The sequence below is a fragment of the Bacillus rossius genome, chromosome 1 (genome assembly GCF_032445375.1).
Source record: "Bacillus rossius redtenbacheri isolate Brsri chromosome 1, Brsri_v3, whole genome shotgun sequence".
NCBI lineage: Eukaryota > Metazoa > Arthropoda > Insecta > Phasmatodea > Bacillidae > Bacillus > Bacillus rossius.
This window is the reverse complement of record NC_086330.1, coordinates 64,181,477-64,205,180: the sequence shown is the minus strand read 5'-3', so window position 1 is coordinate 64,205,180 and position 23,704 is coordinate 64,181,477. Positions and strand designations below refer to the sequence as shown.

Below are 23,704 nucleotides of genomic sequence, written 5' to 3'. Positions count from 1 at the left end.
TCAGGTGGTGTTCTACATCACGGAGCACTTCGTAGCTGACGAGTTCTGCTCTTACCCAGCACAGACAGTACTTCCTTCCTCTCTTCAGGTGGTGTTCTACATCACGGAGCACTTCGTAGCTGACGAGTTCTGCTCTTACCCAGCACAGACAGTACTTCCTTCCTCTCTTCAGGTGGTGTTCTACATCACGGAGCACTTCGTAGCTGACGAGTTCTGCTCTTACCCAGCACAGACAGTACTTTCTTCCTCTCTTCAGGTGGTGTTCTACATCACGGAGCACTTCGTAGCTGATGAGTTCTGCTCTTACCCAGCACAGACAGTACGTCCTTCCTCTCTTCAGGTGGTGTTCTACATCACGGAGCACTTCGTAGCTGACGAGTTCTGCTCTTACCCAGCACAGACAGTACTTCCTTCCTCTCTTCAGGTGGTGTTCTACATCACGGAGCACTTCGTAGCTGACGAGTTCTGCTCTTACCCAGCACAGACAGTACTTTCTTCCTCTCTTCAGGTGGTGTTCTACATCACGGAGCATTTTGTAGCTGACGAGTTCTGCTCTCACCTGGTGCGCAACACCGTGGGCTTGCCGTGCAGCACCAACATTGCCGCCCGCATCGTCCCAGTGCTGCAAACCCCAGAGATAGAGCTGCCTGCCGCCTTGCGCATCATCAACAAGGTGGTGCTGTCCAATCCGACCCAGTTCGAGTTCGTGATGCCGCGCATCTTCAACTGCGAGGTCAGGCGGCAGACTCAGGAGCGGAAAGCAGCCCGCGTCAAGGCCATCGATGAGCAGCGACGTGAAATGGTGGTCAGTTTAGTCCAGCATAAACTAGGGGTGTTTGTGTAACGACGTGCCTGTTAAATGTGCAATTCCATATTCTCATTGTGATATGACTGGAACCAACTGCAAAAACGAATGTTATAGATACCCTGCAAACAGAAAAGGAATAGCATTTTTATAACTCATTGGATCAATTTTCAAAAATTTGTTTAGAATATCATGTTGAAAAAATTTAGAGATTTTTGTTTTTAATAAATTTTAGAAAAGGAAGTCTATTAGCACTTTAGACAATGTAGTATGCACTGTTAGTTTAATACTTTAATAATGCTAGAGTTTATAATTGTTCAGTGGTTTCCAAACTTGGTGTAGCCTATTTGTGTGTAATGTGTTGTGATCTCGATGAATAATTGATAATTATGGGTAAAAGAATATAGTAAAATAGGGTTTCTCGTCACATGGTTCGCTTATGGTGATGGGATCTCACAAGTTTATAGTGCACTTTAAACCACTTGAGTAACAACTCAGTGTTGATAGGCCAAATTTTTCAATAAGATGGGTATAAATTTTCAACCATCATAAGTGTGTAACACTTTTCATTTATTGCCATGAAGTAACCTTTTTTTAAGGGTTTGTTACACTTTACCATGTGGTTTTTTTTTTTGAGATGGGTGTTTTATTTTATTTGTGTCAAACATTTACACTTCTGCGTCAGTAGTGGAAAATATATATGTATACTTCTTATATGTTAAAATATTAGAGTGGAAGATTTATGGATTTAACTTTTTCTTATACACTATGAAATGAGGGGTAAAAGTTTCTTATTGTCAGTGGTTTTCCAGGCCGGTTTGGCACAACCTTCTCTGCCCTATTATTGTGCATTTACGTTTTATAGAATTTAGTAACCGTGTTAACAGAAAGCTGAAATGTGTGTTTGAAGTTTCTCTTTATACATATTTAGAATGGCACAGATACATTATATCAGCACTTGCTATAATGTACATATGATGAGGTTAATTGGTGTTGGGGTAAATCAGAGGTAGAATTTTGAATTTTATTTACACTAACATACTATTAATATTATTTTTAAATATGCTGAAATGTTTCCAAATGCATAAGTTTCAAGAAACAATTCAGTATATTTTTAATTAATCTAAGGAATTTTAAAGTGTAAAAATATATTTTTGAAAATTTTATTTCAGTTTCACCCCACTAAAAATTTATCCCACCTGACCTTTTTTTTTACTACACAAAAACTTTTCTTAAAAGATTTATGAGACCTGTTAGTTTTCTGTTTTTTTGACAATAGTTTGAAGTGGTGGGGTGGATGTAGTGGTTGAGATGATGATCCTGGGATCATATCAGGCATTACCTGGACACCGGTCCTCTTGGAAAGTACTGTGTGCAGTCACTACACTAGAGCGTCACTGGACTGTTGTAATGCTTGCGTAGCAAGCTGGTGGGTGATAGTCTAGGCACAGAGGAAAACTTAGCATTGGCCATAATGCGAAATGTTGACAGTGAGACACAAGCTGTAGCGTTAAACTGAATTCAAGCATCTTAGATCATTGAAATATTAAAACATCTACTGATATAACTCAAGGAAGGATGACAGAACTAGAAAGCATTTGTATGTTTTTTTTTGTAGGGATGGGCCAATCAAATACATACCATCAAATCCTCAGTTGTCAAAAGATTCAATATTCGAAAGAAATATTGATAAATCAAAAAATTTAAACATACCCATGTGTAGTTAAAAAGACAATATTATTAATCCCTAAAGTAGCTATCAAAGGAATTAGACTATAGCTACAATGCTCTCAGGTTGCTAGTTTGGCAAATTTCAAGAAGCATTTTTGACACAGAAAGAAATTATTTTATATCCTGAACATGTAAATATATGGAATGAATCTCTAGTATTTGAAAGATTTTATGTTGGAGAAGAAATTATTGTAAGAAAACTATTGAAGGAAATTTAGTAACTTCAACAATTCATCACTAACAAATGTGAAGTTTACTAGGTCTCTATTTTTATTCATATCTCTCCTAAAACCATTCCCTAACATATTGTATGTTTGATATGCTATTTTATTCATATAAAGAAAATTACAATTTGTGTTGCTTTAGAAAAATTTGTGAAACAAACAGATTAAACGGTTGAAAGTTTCAACACCATAGCTAATATTTTTTATGTCTTGTACCTGCATTATTTTATTTTTAACCCTTCACAACTAGATTGGAACTCAAGGAATAGATTTGAGGTACTCCTTGAGATTTGAGATAGCTTTTGTAATGTAAAAATGTTCTGCAAGGCATGTTGACATAATTTATCCCAAAGTTATTTACTACTGTAGCAATTGCAAATATTCTAAGATCACATCCACACATTCACTAGCTATTTTATTAGAGAAATGACTCACACTGCTTAGGTTAGACAAAGACAATTCCATAACTTTTACCAGCATATGTCTGGAGTGGTCTGTCCCTAAGGCAGGAGTGATGTTACGGTGCGTTTTGGCCTGTAGCACTTCAGGACACGTCTGACATAAAAACCCTTCTAATATTAATACACGTAACATAACAGGTACATATAGAGCTGTTTGCTAAAGTAAAAAAAAAAAAAACTCTAGAATACACTGCCTCTGGCACATGCACCCCTCCTGTACAAAATCCTAAGAAATCCTAAAAAATTTGTCATTCTCACCAACCAAAGGAAAGAATTTGAAAGCAAACTGCAAGAAAAGAGCTTCTATTCCATCCCCTCCCCTTCCCAAATGCTCCTGGGCACACGGTGCACAGCACTGTGCGACACATGATGGCCACCGGCACTGAGGGTTTGGATGATGGTGCACTAGATCTGATGCACATGATGCACAGAGGCTCAGGGAGACGGCAAGATCATGGTGAGCTCCAAGTGACTCGGGCCCCGAACACTATGGTCATAAATCTGAGTCACGCAGGGGTGTTGGGATGGAACCCACGGCCCTCGCGACGTGAGCGCGTTGCTGTGGTGATCGCTGCCACCAAGGGGATTCCGACTTCCTAGACTGACTCAACAAGGCCGGAGAAGTCCCTAGGGTTGGCATCACACTTTTGTGTTCATGAGTCAGTTCATGCTTTACACATTTTTACACTAATTTATTGCATGTGTCTGGAATAGTTTTAGATGAAAATGTGCAACAAGATGATATTATAATGATCTGTACAATCAGCCTGGAAAAAAAAGTTGCTTTTCATAGGGATCTGAACACCTGTTTGTAAACTTGTTTCGATCTGAGTTCTTGGATTGCATCTTACTAAATCATTAGGATTAATAGGAGATTCATTGTTAGGTACTTTAATTACTCTGGAAACTTTTTGTCTAGACAAGCACATACATAACTGTAGATCTAAAAGGATTTCTAAGACTAGGCATGTTTTGTCAGGCTTGATTTTTTAAATGATGGGTTACTCTCTGAGGCACGTATAGAATGTGCCATTTTATGTTTATTCTTTCAAACTTTTGTTTTATGTTCCAACTGTAACATTTTTGGTTATTTTTCTATATTTCAATAATATTTTGGTACATACTACCTGTTTAATACAGGAGAGTATTGCTTTTGATTTTAACATGTTTGTTGTTGATGCGGAAAAGAATTTCTATATTTTCCTTAAACTTTGTTGCGATAAAACATGTTAACCAGACAAAATTATAATCTAGGAATATAAACTGTGGATTAAGTTTGACTTACGCTAGGAATATAAGTTACCACTTTCACATTGGTAATACCTACTTATCAGAATGACTTCATGTTTTGAATCAACAAATGAAAACTCATTTCCAAATAAAACTGAGACTGGCTTACATTGTTATGACTTTTTGAAACACACTCTTTTGACTTATAGAGTTCTATTAAATTTTCAGGTAATGATAATTTTATATGAGTATGTGTGTTTTTGTTTTTCCTATACTTCATGTGCATATCTTCCCATTTATCTTTATAAACTTATGGTTTAATTGTAATTTGTGGTTATCTCTATTATATTTTTACTATAATCCAGTTATTTGGAGATCTTGCGTTATCAGTGATTACAACATGAGCTTTTCCCTCACATATTCTTTTATCAATGTGTATGTTTTTATGCATCAAGTCCAAAGTTTTGTTGCCTCTCTATGTGAGTTTTGATATTCATTCACAAACTGGTTATATTCAAGCATGCTGAGTTTGAATCAGCTCATAGATGCTATCGTGTTAAGCTTATTAAGAGAAATCCTACAAGGGTGCATTTGAGGGGGTGGCACACAAGAGCAAATCCAGAATGAGGGCCAGGGGAGGGCCAAATTAAATTTTCCAATACAATTTTAGTACATTTACATTTGAAATACATAGCACATTTTATTTTTAGTTCAAAAACATCCTATTATCTATAGCACTGCAGTAAAGTAATATTTTAGTAAGTTGGTAAACTATGATAAGGAATTTGGAGATACGTAATCTGAAAATCATTCAGGATTCGGGGCAGGGGGACATGCTCTGGATCCGCCAGTGGTGGCACAGGGGGAAAATACCCTTTCTCTGTCACACATTAAATTTTATATTCATGTTGATTCCATGTCAAACCATTGCGAGCAAAAACTGTATAGTTACAATTTTATCTACTGAATGATCTATAACAAACAACCTATAAAACTGATATGGTAATTTGGAGTGAGCATGTTATTTAATTAATTTTATTTTTAATCACTCATTAAATATCTAGAAGGCAAGAGCTCTTTCACTGAATGGGTCCTGAGTACACAAGTGGAAGTCTGATGACATGACCAGACATTTGAGATTTTTCAAAAATCTGTGTTGCAACTGAACTGTAGCATTTCCATGCAAGCTCTGTGCTGATATTGAATTACACTTTTGTTGTTTTCAGTTCAGCTGAGTACTTTAAAATGAAGTTTCATCCATGGTGTGGTGGGGGAATTAGGGTTGTGAATTAGACCTGTTTAGAATCTAAGATCAGCAGTTGTAGCCATAATACACTCCTCTTTGTCTCTGTTTATCTAATGTAAGACAAATAAGTAACAGCAAGAGTGTAAAAAATTGCTGTCTATAATGTTCTAGTTTTAAAAATATGGTGTGAGGGAATACCTCGAGGTCTATAATCCACTGAAATAGTATGTACACCAATATAAAAGAACTATTATCGTTAGTGTCTTATTTGTAGATAGTTTAGCAATAAGCTTGTGCAAGCCATTAACACAGCAAGACAAAAAGGAATGTTGTTACTCGTAGTGCGTTAATCAGAATTATTTGTATAGATTTATATTGCCAACACTGGTGTGAATTGTTAGCCTAGATTAAAGATAGCTTTCATGGTTATGTTTTTATAAAATATGCTTCTGTGATATAATGTTACCATTACATATACAGTAGAAGCCCTGTTTACAATGGATTCAGAATGTATTCATATGTACTATGGTTTGGATTGATCAAAAAAAAAAGTTTTGTCTCTGGTTGAGTGGGGTGTTTAAGGGTGATTTTGACTGTTTGGATGCTAAAATCAGCAGTTGTAGCCACAATTCACTTCTTTTTTACCTGTCTTATGTTTAAGAACTGAACGCAAGTTGACACACTGAATATAGTTGACAGTGTGAAAAATAGTTTTTTTTTATTATGAAATTTGGAATGACATAGAACTGCTTTTCACACAAAATTGTTTACCTGTTACTTACATGCTGTGAAAATCATCACTCATTTGTTTTTGTTACATCTAAATCATCTTTAAATAAAGGCTTCTACTGTACCAAAACCTATTGTTAAAATGGTGGGAAACATATTCCTATTAAAGTATGCTAATTTAGTTGTATATTGAGTGAACATAATGTATATTATACAACAACAAAGCACAAGAATTGTTACAAAACAATGTTATAATAAGATGCAAGAGTTTATATTTTAATTTATAGCTAAAATTTTGTTATTAATTTGGGGAAATTTCAGTGCTGTTAGTTTTATTTTTATAAATATTGTTAATTTATGGTGACTGTGTAATAGTCAGTGTAAATGATTATAAAATGTTTCTTAATACAGTTTTCACCATAATAGTGTTGTTTGAATTGTGATACAAACTTTATTTTTTTTAATAAAATAATTTGTTATACAAATGCTGCAAGCAAGTTACATGTGTGTATAAAGTATGCTAGCTAGGGATTTTGAAAAATTGTAGCTTGAAAACTAATTGAGCTAGCTACATGTGGTATTTGGTAGATCAAATCAAAACTCTGGAAATATTTACACTAATTAGGTAGACCCCAATATGAGCCCTCTTGGTAGCATGGAGAATGCCCAGACAATATTATAGTTCTTTCCATAATTCTGCGGAGCATGTCTGCTGGAATATTCAAGATCACGTTCCCGATGTAGGTCTTCAGGGCATCAAGCCCATTAGGGAATTGGTGCTTGGCACACATTGCTCTTGACATAATCACACAAGAAAATATACAGAGGTGTTATGTCAGTCAAACGTGGAAGCCTAAATATGGTACCACCTCTGCCAGTCCATCTTCCTGGAAATGTTCTGTTTAGGTATGCACGTACCTGTGGGGTTGCATCATGTTAGGCTGTAAGTGTTGAATTTATGGTGCAGCATGCAGTTGCAGCATGTCTAGGTAGTTATTCATGTTCACTGTCTGCTCTTGAATAAAGAAGGGTCCAATAACCTGATCAGTGATCATGCATAACCCCACACCGCACACTCACTTTTGGACCAACCCCTATGTGCTCTCTAACCACATGTAGGTTTTTGGTGCCCCAAATGAGTACAATATGTCTGTGGACTTGACCCGTATCAATGAAATAGTGCATCTGTAAAATATATATATATATTTTTAAGAATTCTTCATTATAGTCCATGCTGCTCAGCATTTTTGTCCAAAATTGTTAGCGAGCGATTTAGTCACCAGGTTTCAATTGTTCCACTAACTGAACCTTGTATGCCCATTACCTCAACGTCTTCCGCAAAACTGTGTGCCATTGCACACAGTTTTTGCTAAGCTCTGCACGTGGATTTTTTAGAACATTGTGTAACTGTATCCTGGATTCTTTCGACAAATTCATCACTAACACCCAGTTGGTCACTTCTTTTGCGGTCCTGAACACTACTGGTTTCTAGTAAAGGTTGTTGCCAGTCTCTTAACGCATTCCTATTAAACAGTTTCCGGTTATTTCGTTGAGTCTGGGTAACTGATTTTGTCTTAAAGCCACACCACACCATGCGCGTGCGTGCTCTTGATGTGTTACACACTTCACAAACAATTGACTGGGACAAATGAAGACTGCAACTTATTGCCATCTGTTGGTGTGGAAAAACACTTTCAGATTTTTAATTCACTTTGCTTGAAACAACATGTAGCTAACTTAATTAGATCTCTCACGATACATTTTTAAAACCTCTGGTGAACATTACACACACACACACACACACACACACTGTATTCATCAGAATCTGTAATATAAAAATGAGCTATTAAGAGATGCATGATAATTTAATCAGGTAACATGAATTTTTAGTACCCACTTGATTTATAAATTTCAATAATTTAAGTACAATTAGGTTTGAATTGTTTTATTTTGTAGCTCAACTAGTGCCTTTGTGGTATATGATATATTAACATGAATTTCATGTTATGTACTTATTTTTTTTTTTAAGTTTTATTGCTATTCACAATAAAATATTGTCCCTAACTACAGTGCACCCTGTGATGTTTATTATTATTTTGTAAAATAAAAAGTTTCAAGGGATTTAAATAGGCATAATTTATAATTGTGATGTAATATTTTTACCTATCTACATTTTTTTTAAATAATTTTAAAAAAAAATTACCTTTATTATACTATGTTTAAACCCATTCATGGTACATTTAATACTTTATGTTGGGCCCTAGTAAACCTATCAATATATTCTATATAAAATATTCTTCCATCATGTGCATACACTGCTACATGTGACTCATATGACAGCTGTCAAAAATCAACTTTCTGTTTCAGGAATCAAAATGACATGCTCTATTGCTGTCCAGCTGAAACTAAGCTTATTTAACTCACCATCTTATTTCAACATTTACATGTTTACCAAGTGGAAAACAAAATTAATAATATTTAGTAAATAATGTTATATTTTTATTTACTATCTTAAATGAACTTTACTACTAATTTAAAAAAATTGTCCTTCACTATTCAAAATGATTTGATTACATATAAATTAATATTATAATTTAAACATTTATCTATTACAATAAATGTATTAAATGTTGTCAGCAGAATAAAAACCTTTGATATGAGAGCACCTACGAATCAACCACATAAGTTTTAAATAAGATTGATTTTTTAAGGTTTTGAGTTAAAATAATTGTGTATACCATGAATGAATTGTATTGTACAACCCTATGTATGCATAATTGACAATAAAAATCTCTTCTTGTTATAATAAATATATCTCAAAGTTTTTATGTTGAATGAGTTCTAACAGCTGAATGTTCAGAGGTTTGTTTTTGTGTTCTGGAAATTTATTTTTGAAGTAACAATTATTTAGTTAAATTAATGTTTTTTTTATAGTTGGCTAGAAATTGGGCTATTAAACCTTGGCTTTTGGGCTCCAATTTTAAAACAAATTAAAATACATTAAGATTTATTATTTATTGATTTTGGTTTTCAATGTTGATCACTGTGAAAATAATGAATTGTTTAAGCAACATTTTAAATTTGACCATTTCTGTAAGATGGAGCAAAGAACAATATGTTTGTTAACAATTATTCATCGACATGCACACACACTGCACACAATTTTGGCTTATCATGATTATATGTAGAATTGCTGATTGCATAATGAATGATTCATTACTTTGAATTTGTAGGGGAGGTACTGTAATTGGTCTAAATGCTTGAATTGTTTCTTTACTGCTCTTGGATGACAGAAATACAGCAGGAAGCATTTTCAGAAGTAACTTGGAGCCTGCTAAATTACATAGGTACTCAAATGAAAGATTATAGTTCTTACTTTGGACAAAACTTGTTATAGTCTTTTAATAAAATGTAAAATCCTTTTAAGATAATTACACTTAAGGAAATACATACAATTTTATCCTTTTAATGGAATTTCCCTGTTAATAAGCCTAAAGTTTTAAGTACACTAAGACACTTCTTGATAGGGACTTACTGTACTGACAATTTTAATGGAGTGCCATGATTTCAGCAACATATCCTGTTATATCGCATAATCGTCACACCTATATATTATAGGGCGTCAAAATTTGGATAAAAAAAAACCTTGCTTAAACGTCGCATGATGTTTTTGGTCCCACTATTAGATTCCAAGCACTTTGTGTAGGTATCTTTTCCATATAAAACGGTATGTTTTAAAGTAGAAATCTATTATTTATTCAGACATTACCACTTACTTATTTTATTAACAGAAATACTAAGTTGTCTGATATGTAAATTTTCTTTTAAAGACGTTTTTAAACGTTATAATCTTTATCTCTTCGTCTGCGTCGCCGCGGTGTACCGCATATAAAAATGTAGCCAGCTCTAGTTGGCATCATTCATGTTTGGTTATGTGTTGCTTGCCGTATAAAGCGCGCACACGTAGTCGAATATCGATACTGATATCTCGTTGATTGTGTGAAACGCGCGCTCTTTGTCGAGAGCTGAGTTAACTACATTTGTTGGCCCTCACTCTATCGTGGTGTGTACTACAATAGCTATGCGTTAGTTCAGGCTCACATTCACATTTTGTTTTTCTATTTAAAGTTGAAGAAAGGTTTTCGTTGCATGACATTAATTTAAATTGTGCGGTGTGCTTTTACATACTCCACTTTTTAAATAAATTTAAATAAATGTACTTTCCATGAATGGGTTTTGTTTTAATGAATAACTTATCTTAATAAAATAAAAAATTTTCTTCGCATAAACGTTGCACCCCTACTTTTCAAACTTGATTTTAGTATAAAATTTGTGACGATCACGCGATAAAAAAAAGGTAAGTACTGATGTTTGAAAGTACTGCATTTATCCGCATATGGGTCTCACATTTAATGCAGATTTTTTGTTTAATAACATCTACTGCAACCCTTATGCACATTCTTTCATTTTGGGTTTAAAAAAATTAACATTGCACTGAGTGGTGGTTGAAAATGTGCATAAATAACTAGCCTGTTTTTTTTGTTTAAATAAATATGGTACCAGTAAGTATAAATTGTTTACTTAAAATATCTCAGCAGTGCCTGTAAAACATCGAGAACTGCGCGCTGTTAAGCTGTGCCGTGTTTCTTAGGCTGCAATAAGCTGAGGCATGGACCAGACCTCACTTGTATTGTACTGGAGACTGATATATGGTGTGATCCATATGATGAAAATTTTAAGATTTTTTGGCCCAAGATTAAAAGTACGGCCCAGAAGCAAGGGCGATCGATCCTTGTGTGGGTAAATGCTTCAGAGTGGACAGGCCAAGGTCTGCCTTTTAACGAACACAAAAGTAGTCGACTGGATCTTGAGCAGCACTGCCAGGCAGAGAACTTCTGGTTGCCAGGCTGCAGGAGTGGCCACTGGCTGTGAGGGGAGGGTGGCACAGAGTGCATTGCTTACAGCCTTGGTTTACAACCTTTCTGGCCCCTCAACTCTCTCTCTCACACACATACACACACAAGCCAAGATTTTATTGTTTTATATGATAATTATAAGAAAGGCTAAACATTTTTTTAAACTGCAATGTTAAAAGCAAAATCATATTTCCTAGGAATCATAATGGTGCGCATCATGTGGTTGTAGGGAGCTGTTGAAGGACTTCTGTGTCAGTCTGCCAAGTTTAAAAAAGGACTGCCAGAAGTTTGGCACAAAAACATCTGGCTGTGTGGAATTCCAGCAAGTGGTTCCTGCATCATAACAATGCTCTCAGACTTCTTCCTGATCCCTAGGATGAAAAGGACAGCGTTTCTTCGATGTTGAAGATGTAAAACAATGTCATGACGGCGATAGCAGGGATCAAAAGGACGAATTTGAAAGGTGATTCCAACATATGCATTAATGCTAAGGGAAAGTACTTTGAAGGCAATTAAAGTTCTATTCAAAAAAAAAAGTACATGCTTTTTATAAAGAAATTCCAGTTATTTTTGGGTAACCCCTCGTAAAGTGCCAACTTCTTGACTAAAGTTTCCAATAATAGAATCGTGAGGATATAAATACAAGAAAAAAAATGCAGAAATTATAAATTTAAATATTTTTTATTCAAATATGTCAACAATAATAATTGTTACAAATGTATGCATACAAAATATTTAGGAATCACCGTTTCGAGTACACAGGCTATTGAATGTACCATCACTCCATGCATCTACTTCATTCCAAACAACTTTTCTCCATATTTCACTAGACAAGTTGCAGCGAAAACAATAGTTTTTTACACTAACAATTTTTCTCGCTGAAATATCAGGCTAGACCAATTGTGGGTTACACATGTGCGTACTGTCAATAAAATCAAGACTTAATAAATGCACAACACAATTATTGGTATATCCAAGAAAGCAATACGAATTTATATGTCTTCTGCTACTACATCATCTCCATAAGAATGGCATAACAAAATATGTTCTGTTGACAAATAGTTAGCAGTGCCAGCATTGCCATAATGGACACTTGCACAACAAGACTACCATAGCATCTTGCGGAAGCTATTGGCACGGGTGCAAAGCAACAGTAAAATATTGGTTGCATCCCATGAGCCACCACTGCTATCTAATAGCATCACAGAAATGATAGTTTTAGTGTGGAAAAACATTGAAAGATGGTAGCACTTTGCTCAACTGGCTGCTAGCAGTTGCAAACTAGAAATTAAAGTCATGCATACAACATTAATTTCATATATTTGATTTTTTTAAAACAAGAAAGCTGATAAACATCTTTGTATATGTTAAACCTTAACTGATAACAGATTTCTTAATTTAATTTAATCATACTTAAATTAACAGAAATTTTTGACAATCTTTTTTTCCAGTTTTTTTTTTACCTTTTTTTCCTCCATTAACTCGTACATTAAAGTTATCTATTTCAACTACCCTTTAAGTTTATACATAAATAAACTATAGTGTTGCAAAAAGAAAAAAAATATATATATATACTGTATAATATATATGCAGGTTTTTGGTTGGAAATCAAACAATGTATCAGTAAGCCCACCAGTTATAGGATTTTGTATAATTATTTACCCAAAGAACACAGATAAAGATACAGAACTATTGTTTTATAAACTCAGGTTACAATTAGAGAGCACTGTATTTTTTTTAAGTTTTTAATCATGTCACCACAACATATGGCTTTAGAAAAATATTTTTGTATTTGTGGAGAAATTGGCATTCCAACAATATTCAAAATATCACAAATATTTTACTCTGTAGTTGTATTGGTTTTTTATGCAGAGTATTTAATTACTAAACAGTCAATGGATGATTTTATTAAATACAATTTTCAGTCATTTCAACATTAACCAAATAACGTTATAAACAAATATGCAAAAAAAATGCATTCACATTACAGTACAATAACCATTAATAACTAGGTCTATGAAAGTATTCAAACTCTAAACACCAAAATCAATGATTTACTATTCATTTTCCATTGGCTTAGATTTGAAATTCTTACACTTGAAAGTATTGAATATGAGATTCTATTCAAAATGCAGTGAAGCTGCAATCAGGTTAATCAATAGGCATACATTTGTATGTATCCAGTGTAATGTGTTAATCCATAATTTTTTTTTATTTTTATTTTTTGTTTTAAATACCATACCTAATTATGTACCAAAATAAAACTATATACAGTTAAAAAAATTAAATCTCTCATAAAGAGTTAATTAAATGCCCAATATAATTAGCCAGCCTTTAATTCAACACATTTATGGTAAATAGAAGAATTGCATAAAGTTCAGAAAGGAGAAAACAAAGCAGTTTGGTAATTACTGGGTGGTAAAAACCCTAAAAATCTGAAACAATATTTCTTTTAATAGTTGCAATTTAATATTTATAACTATTAATGTGAAATTCTTGTTGCCTTTTGATTAAAAAATGTATAAGAATTTGTTTAAAAAAGACTGAAGTATTACAAAACAATTTAAAAAAATTATAAAATTAAAAATTAATCTCATTAATGTGATTTGAATTTAATATTTAATTATAAAAATGTTTTGATATTAGATTATACTTGAACCCACAGTCACACAGGCCTGTTAAGTAATCACTAATGGCAACAAAAAATATCACAGTTAATCTAAATAAAATGATGAGTTGTTTTACCCATTACTGGGTGTCATGAGCACCGGCAACGCCACAGTGACGTGATGTCCCTATGTTTGCCAAGGCAGGATTATTCTGTGATGGTTTGCCATTGCCTTCCGCAGGTTGCAGGTGAAAGGGCCTCAGCTGGGAATGGAACCCGGGCCCCTCGGCCCACCAGCCGAACACACTAGCCACTAGACCACATGGGCGGACCCTAAATAATAATTTAAAAAAATACATACATGCTAACAAAGTATGTAAATAACACACATACATGTTTGCCATATTCTCAACTACCTTATGCTTTACAGTTTAGAATGAGTTACATTTCTGTAATACAATTTTTAAAGTATTAACTTCGATAACATTTGGGGCCTGACAAGCAAAAATTAAATGATAACAATCTGTTACAAACAAAAAAAAAATTACAACAAAACCTCACGTGTTATTACAATCAAAATATTTGCAGTAAATTAAAATACATCAGAATAAAAAAAAACATAAAACTATAAAAATGAAATATGAACACACGTGTGTTAACATGCACGCACACAAATAAAATCCAATAAAAAAGGCACTACACTATGACACAAATATCCACAATATTTAACACCATCCAATCAAATTGTCCACACCAGTGTATTCAATTTATAAAATGAACATAGAAGACTTATGTGGAAGCACAGTTTGAATTCAAATACATCAAACCTTCCTTCTTTCCTACAGGGATCCCCACATTCAAACTTTGCATGAGAATTGCAGAGCACTAGCCTTTGCTTCTGATGCTAACATATTCCTAAAGTACTATCACAAGAATGCCCACCAACCTGGGAACACACATGGTGTGCTGAGCTTCACAAGAATCCACACGATTCGAAAACTGCCTAAGCTATCCGAGTGGGGGTCTATCTACGAAAACATTTAAGATTGCACTATGGGTGGATTGTGTCCGTATTTCATTTTTAAAAGGTATTTTTAGGAGAGTAAAATGTGCGTTTTCAGAACAATTTTTTGATTAACATCTACAGTACTATTCTTGATAGCACCTTAAGGGCCTTGCATTACAAATTTATCTCAATTTTTCCACCATAAAATGTTATCTCTTATATTCCCTAAGCACAGTGAGAAGACAGTACGCAAGTCCATAGCCTTGTGCTTGCAGGCAGTATTGCGCTGGAAGCACCAGCGAGCATCACACTTATAATCCCGCCTCACCAACGCAGATAACCCCTGGCTAGGCGGGCCCCTTCATTTCCGTCTCCTCTTGGCCTAGATCCACGTAAGCCGCGTGTTTTAAAACATGCGGTACGCCCACTGGTTTCCAACCTGAAGTACCCCCACAGCCCGCACAACCACCAGAGTACAACTGTCTAATACTCACTAATGAGAGGTATCGGACACACTGATAGTTTATTTGAAGCATTTTAGTTATTAAAATAAGCCCAGAATCAATTGGTTAAAAAATCATGAGTTAAATCTTTGATGCAATTTTTACACCTTAATTAGGTAATATCCCACGACCCAGTACCGGACTGTCCGCCCGCTATTAGGGAACACTATTGCAGAACCCTAGTAATCAGAACCCCACAAATATTTAAATTATTCAAAATTTACATCCAGAAAAAATTTAAGGTAAATTTGGGACACTGATGACAAAAAATCTTAAAACAACATTTGTATGTTCAAAAAAAGATTTACCTATTCAATGTAGTACTTACTTTAGAATGATTGAGTCTGTGAGCATCCATATATTCCATGTTCCATGTAAGTTAATAATCCAATTAAAAATTTAAATTTAAATATATTCTTTGATATATAACTCATCATCAATAAATATATACAGCAAGTGGGACTAGTCACAAAAAAAAAATTCCACTAAAAAAAATGGAACATGAAGCCAAGAAGAATTATTCAGAAATTTTGATTTATTTCATGCATGTATTTTATTCCCAACAAATAATCTGTGATTATTATCATATACATAAAAATATAGTATTTTATCTTTAGTTTCTTGGATTTCAAATCAGCCATTAAGTTTTCTTATATATTAAACTTTTTTCATTTTACTGTATTTAATCAATTTTTATTGGACTCTTTAACAAATTAAAAAAAAAAATACCTTTACTGTATGTTTAAATTTTATTAAAACAAATATTTGACATTCACGAATAATTCAATATTCAATTCAAATAAAAACTACTAAAACAGATTTGCAGAAAAAAAATTTCAAAAAAAAAAGTAACAATTACTGATTACTGGAATAGAATCAAATGTTAATGAAATTCTTCTGGTGTAGCAGTTCTAACGTTCTGTAGATGCCACAGTGGAAGAGTGGTCTGATCACTACCCTATCAAGGGAATCCTTGTTCAATTCCTAGTGGGGTCACAACTAGATTTTTTTAGCAAGTGGAACAACATGGCAAAAATTATCAAAACACTGGTTATTAAAAGCAATTGAAGCACTATAGATAATGAAATTATATTTTACAAAATCAAATCAAAAGAAATTCTCTGATTTCTAAACTAAAATTTTACCATTATTTTTTATTAGTACAGAATGAATGTTCAAAGTGGTAGTGTTTGATTTTAAACAGCAACACAATATTTAGATGAGTTAGTATTAATTTTGTAATTCATGTACTAATTGTTAAGTTATCAGTGGTCTGTATTTTTTATATCAATTTTTTAATGATAAAGCTTTTAATTTCAATAACTGCTCATTCAAATCAGAACACCTTTTGCTTTTTAAAATATATAGGATTTTCTAATCCAAACAGCCCACAGCTTCAATTAGTTCGGATTGTGCTAGAAAAGGCTTACTAATCACGTAATCAGACACTCACTCATCCACTGACAGATAATTCAAGTAAATTTTTATAACAAAATATACAAATGATCATAGTGACCATATGCTCTACACTAACATCATATTTAAAAGAACGTTAAGATCCTTTAAAAGTGATGTAGGATTTTTAGGTTTTAAACAATAATGAATGAACATTGTTAATTATATTAGGGTATGATAGTATGATAGTATGAGGTCTTTAGCAGCCAATTCAAGGAAAAATTTGGTTTCATTTCAAACACTACACATACATAACTTTTTTAAATACTTATAAATTCATTAATTTATACATTAAAAAAAAACACAAAAATTTAAAATCACTGATAATTATACTTCAACAAATTCACTACTGAGTAAATTCATACAACTCTAATTTATTCATATACATGTGTACAAAAATAATTATATTAACTTCAAGCAATAACTACATTTTATGTACATAATTATCAACATCAGTTTCAGCACACTTAGAGTTTGTAAATAACAACTAAGAGCCATACATTAAGCCTCTTACAAGGAAACAGACATTAGCAGGCACTTATATGTTGTTAACACAAGGATTATTTTATATATCACATGCAGAATACCACAAAAACTACACAATATTGGTATACAGTCTATTGAAAGTACTCAAATTAACAGTGCAATTATTACTTTACTAATAACTAAAGGTTTGATTTGGATAAACAAATTTTAATCTCACAATAAGAGAGGATATTTGGTTAAAATTAATTTCCCTTGTTTTCAAAATGCCTATTTCACACGAATCACAAATCCCACAACTACTCATCAATTGTCAACAAAATTAAAGGTACTCTAGCTTTCAAAATGACAAAATAAACAGCTTTCCACCACAACTCAGAGTAAATGGACACACACCAATTTTATGGCCATGATCGAAACATTGGGTTGACTGAAAATACACATAAAGTTAAGTTTTAGTATAGTGCTAACAACCCAGTCTTATCTCTGTTGTGTGATAAAAATATAAGCATACAGACACCATAACATTAACCGGAGACAGTATTTTGATAGTTTTCTTGAAGCTATTGGCATGCAAAAATGTTGCAGCTGGTAAAGTGTCTACAAAAATAACATTAAGGTGTTAAACTATAGCTATATTTAAAAATTTATTTTAAACTTTGTGAACTTCTTTAGTAACAGGCAAATTATTCAGTTGACACCCATACTACTACAGAACAAATATGCTTGAACATAAATGAAAGGTAGCAAAAAAATTAAATCACATTGAAAAATGATAGAAAATATGTTTGTCAAATCACAGCAGTTGAATATTAGACTTATAGTAGCTAAAGCGGAGGTGGTTTTGAACACATGCAACACAAAATGTCTATCCACACACATCTGTCATAAAATTTGCCTAATCCAAAAAAAAATATCCCCCTGACTACATTTTTAAATAATTTTTCTAGTTTGCAAATTTTTGAAACAAAATAAAGAAAAACCAGCCTCTACCAGCCCTATAGCTCGGCCATTCTTTCACCAATTTATTTCTTTTTATATTTAACAGAATCTTGTAATGCCATTTTACAATGTGTATGATCATGCTATGCACAAACACAATCCAGAAAAAAATAAACGCTTTCACAGTCTGGGCGCTGGCAGGCTGAAGCATGACATTTCCCCCTCAAATTAATATCACTGGGGAATCTTCCCGAATTTCAACAAACTTCCCAGAGTTTCCTGACATTTCCAACTTCCTGGCTTTTCCCTGAATTTCCAGAATGTAGAAACCTGGTAATATTAGTGCCATTGTGTCCCTATAAATGCAAGCATGCAGGTGACATTGTAACACAATGTGCTTCACTGTTCTACTCACCACTCTCTTCCCCTTGTTATGTTATTAATAGAGAGAAGATTTTATGGTTTTATTTTTAGGCCAATTTCATTTTTAAAACAGGAGATTTTGGTTTTTTTGTTTTTATTTTTTTATGAATTCTGTTCATTCATAAAGATAGCATATTACTGAACACATAACACAATATTTTATGATATTTGTTTCACCATAACAATGTCATTTTGACTGATGGGCGATGCACTTGGAACAATAAAAATAAATTTGCAACTACTTATTTGAAAAATGTACCAATGGTTAAATGTAAAAATGAGTTACTGATAACAGTTGTAAGATCGAAAAAGAGTAAAATAAATTTTTTCATTCTACTTACTAACATAGAATTTTATAAAAATTATATGCTGAATACATTACAATCATTGAATTTAATATACTGAATATTATGTTTTCTTGATTCGAGTTTCGACTGAAAATACTGAATAAGTTCATGATAATAGTTACAGTTCGGTGCTTTATGGTGTATTAACTTACATTTGGTGTTATATGACTTGACTGCCTTCTGGTGGCTATACCAGTTATCTTTTCACTTTTCCTGAACAAGTCACAGAGAACTGACCATACGCTGGCCATTCATTAAGTTTACCACAACTGTACATTTGTTTTTGTTTTTTGGCATTGAGAAATTTTACATGCCCTTCTAAATTATGCTCAGTTTGAACTTAAATTAATAAGGATATATTTTTTTTAACAAATCACATAACATTACTGTAAGAAGTTACTGTATACCATTATTACAGACACAAAAACAACAGTGAGAGATTAAATGATTAATTAGGCCCATTCAACTTTGACTTAACTCAGTCAGCAGTTCATCTGAAATTTTTAATTAAGCTTTCAAATTTTTTTTTTAAAATGTAGAATGACTTACAACATAATTTTTTTTAAAATTATTAATGTAGAATATATATAATTATTTATTATATAATGTGTCTGGGAATTAGTGTTTTTTATACAAATCTACTGTTTTACTTAGAACATGATGAAATTTTGGACTGTCTACCTTCATAACAAGAGTATAATACTACTCCAACCTTTTAAGCAGAATTCCTTGATAAGATTTTGGACACTTGACATTCAAAATAAGAGGAAAATTACTGTATACGACACAGTCGCCCTGGAAGGACAAACGAAAAACATTGCGGTAGCCTCAAGCCTTGCAATAATAGGTTTTAATTTTATAATAATAAAAGAATTTTTGTTTGGTTGTTTGTTTTCTACCTAAATAAAACACAGTTCAAGAAAATTTTGCACAAATGACAGACCAAAATAGGAGATTTAAAAAAAAATCCACGTTAATAAAGCCTCTTCACTCTGCGTAAAAACTTGGCCACTGTGGGTACTTTCAATAGTAATGAATATTTGCATATTCTTACATACTGTAATATTTCATTTGTCAATGAAATACCAGAATAAATTATAAAGTTAACAAATAGCAATTAGAAATACTAACACACAAAAGAAAAAAAACCAAAAGCTAAGCATTTCAACAAGATCCTCAATTAGTGGTTACAAAAAATATTTATAAAGACAAAAAATATAGTTAGAAAAACATAATTGACATTTACACAAAACTGCCACTTGAAACTACAAAAATAAGAATTATAAAAAAATGATTGGGGTCATTGTTCACTGGCACATGCATATGCTAATATAGAAAACTTCGAGAAAATTTTCACACGATTTCCACGTAACAGAACGTATAATAAAAATACAACCACCCCTCCAGATAACAGTGTTCAATTTGCAGTTTTAAAGTAACAACACCAATAAATTACGGCATTATTTGAAATTGCATAGTCACAGATTCAAAGTATCACTCTTTTATCTTAGTGAATTTTTATTTCTGTGCATGCACAATGGCAACTGCACTTGTGTAGCCTTATACACAATACAAAACTGAAAAAATCTATTTCAACAGACAATGTTAAGTTTATCTTACTAGAATTAAAACATGTCTTTATTAATATTATTATTTTGTAACTCAGAAATGATGACAGTGCCTTTTTTAGTATGAAAATGTTATGCCCAAGGCCCTTTATGTAAACAATGTGCTCGTTATTTTTTTACACTTATGTAATGTTATGCTAATGTTTATTAAAACGTTTATTATTTGTATTTAGAAATATAATTAACACTTGGTTTTAATTAAAGCAGTGTCTTGATTAAAATGATAGTCAAGAAGTACACTTTCAAGGTTGGAAAAAATATTTGCTATGATAACCTTCACTCTAATGGAAAAAACATAATTTGATTAGCGTTGTCTTGATTAGCACTCTGTTTTCCGGGAATGAATTAGGGTGTTACTTCAGGGGTGGGTGTGTGTGTGTGTATCATATGCTGTACTATATTATACAAATATACTTTTTATCACACACAAAATGGTTACAGCAATGTCATACATGGAAATCAGTGCTGAAATCTTATTTGTATATAACAAATACACATCAAACAAAACTATGCAAAATACTTTTTAATATATATATAGTCTTTTAGCATGCCATTATAATGTCTATAAATCAAGTATTTCCCTAAACTACCAAATTACAAATTATTCTCCCAAGTGTAAAAGAAAAACACAAGAAAAATTTAGGAAAAATATAACTTCTTTAACACATTAAAAAAATGTAAAAAATCTACATATGAAATTGTATTGTGGAAAAGCATCCACAACTACAAATTGCAATTTAACATTGTAGTTCATTTAGCATGCACATAAATGCAAAACACCAAAGTACTACGTGATTGCAAAAACAAAAGCAGTACATGCATTTTTGATTATGCTGATACCATCATCTGGTACTTAACTAAAATTTCAAAAGATTATTTTCAGTTATACTGCAACATGCTGCTCCATAAATAATACAAAGTTTCTTAACTCAAGATATTGCTGAAAACATTACTGCACAACTCTTACAATAATACATAATAATAATGTATTTTGCATGAACTATGGGCTGCAAAAACACCTTTCATGATTTTAAAATTAATTTTTTCCACCTGCCTAACAGTTTAGTCTTACTCCTAATAAAAAGGTAAACAAACGCATCAAAAAATGTCTCCACAAAAAGTGCTGCTGACGGTGCCATTTATTTGCGCAAAGTAGTCATCGGCAGGTTGTACACAGGGTACATTGGGGCAAACGGCTGGGTTCCTTGTGTGTACTTGTTGTCGCCCGAGTCTTGGATGGTCTTTGCAGTGTACTGACTTTGCTCAAAAGTTGGAGGAGCTGCAAGGAAAAAAAAACACTTTCAAAAACCGGAAAACAAACAAATTATTCATCATTATCCTACAGCAACCCAGGTTGTATATGTGATAATAAACAAAAGAGCCTTTCTCAGATTTCCTTGTGCGCATGGACAGCCTTCCCCTCCCATGTTGAGCCAGGAGTGGGAAACCAACCACTGAAAATATGTTTGTCACTGTTGCAACACAGTAATTTCATTTGATCACTCATTTGGTTACTTAATAATATTCCAACTTTTTAATATTGCTGTTCCACACTACTATGTTCCTCATGGGGCCACGTAATTTAAAATTGGTATGTTTAATGTACAATGATGTAACTGGAAACTTAATATCTATATAATCTATATTAAAATAATATAATCTATATTAATTTGTTGTTAAGTCACACAAATATGTATACAAACGGCTTTCCGATATCTATAAATTTAAAGGCCTTTACAAAGGCATGGTTAACGTAAATGTTATGGAATAGCTAACAAATTTAACTACCATGATATTTCACCAAAGTGCTTTAGTATCCATTTACAACATACGTACCATTTCAGAACATTGAAACAGGAGTAAAAGTTACTACCATAAGTGACATACAGGTGTCTACAAATACCCAGTGAACCTATTTTAGAACCTTGAAGCTAACTTGTTTAGCACTTTTTATTATTTTTAAAAGATGATTTTTAAATCTAACGAAACATGAGCAAATTATATACAAAATTTTCTAAAATTTGCTGGAATATACATCTTTTTTAAGTTAAAAAAGCAGAAAGAGTTTCTTGATAATTTTCACATGCAACTATGAACTGAAGTGAGCAGTCAAAAAACTAAATATAAGTTAGTAAAAGGCTAATGGAAATAAAGTTTCTACTTATTTAGAGACTTTTTCATGACCAGTCCTTCAGTTGCCTTACTTTTTTGTTACTTTCTATACCTGTACACACATTGTAATTAGAAGAATGTATTACACGGTTATTTGCGAATGTAGTACTTCTGAAATTACTATCTCCAGTGAGATATGATACCAAAGATCTGACACCCCAGATTCCAGGACAATCCTTATAGTATTCTGCAATTATCAGAACCTGACATCACATTAATTTAACCAATTTTACATTAAACCTTAAGAAACAAACGACGTGCCAAGAATTTCAAACGAGTGGCTTAAAGATTACCTGCATTCCAATAGTCCCAGAAATAGAACGATTGTTAGTACTGCAACAGATTTTCCAGCAAGAACAGAGTGGTTTATTGAGCAACTAACAAAACTTACAGGTACAGTGAAATTTTTTGTGGGAAAAACATTTCGTAATTCACCGACTTTAAATTTTGATGCCATGAATAGGAACGGTTGTCAGCCTTGTAGATGGAGGCTATGAGCCAATTGCTGTGTGTGAAAACACATTTGACTGCTAAACTTAATTTTATTAAGATGATCACTGAGCTTTGTCAGTTATAAAAACAAATGCCAGCAACGCACATGCATACGTGTACGGAACCAGTGGTTTGCTCAAAGTAGCAAAATATAAAACAATCCTGCGAAAAGTAGAGATCTCCAAGTTTGCAATGACCTCTGATGAATTATTTGATTACCCACTCTGTGCTTGTAATCTATCATTAGTCAAGTCAATGCTCAGGGTTGAATTATCGATGTATACGACGTTAGACATGACGATG

General features: G+C 32.9%; 2 protein-coding genes across 5 annotated transcripts in view; one reads left to right on the top strand and one right to left on the bottom strand.

Moving 5' to 3' along the window:
* Positions 1–1,548, top strand: part of LOC134536889 (uncharacterized) — a 51,386-nt gene extending 49,838 nt beyond the window's left edge. For all 4 annotated transcript variants that reach the window (XM_063376962.1, XM_063376954.1, XM_063376982.1 and 1 more), the window contains one exon: positions 509–1,548. In XM_063376962.1, coding sequence (XP_063233032.1) covers positions 509–844 — 336 coding nt within the window. In that variant the 3' untranslated portion in view covers positions 845–1,548. The remainder of the gene's footprint in view (positions 1–508) is intronic.
* A 10,456-nt stretch (positions 1,549–12,004) lies between these two features.
* Positions 12,005–23,704, bottom strand: part of LOC134536880 (arrestin domain-containing protein 3-like) — a 42,198-nt gene continuing 30,498 nt past the window's right edge. The window contains exon 7 of the mRNA XM_063376941.1: positions 12,005–22,016. Coding sequence (XP_063233011.1) covers positions 21,877–22,016 — 140 coding nt within the window. The 3' untranslated portion in view covers positions 12,005–21,876. The remainder of the gene's footprint in view (positions 22,017–23,704) is intronic.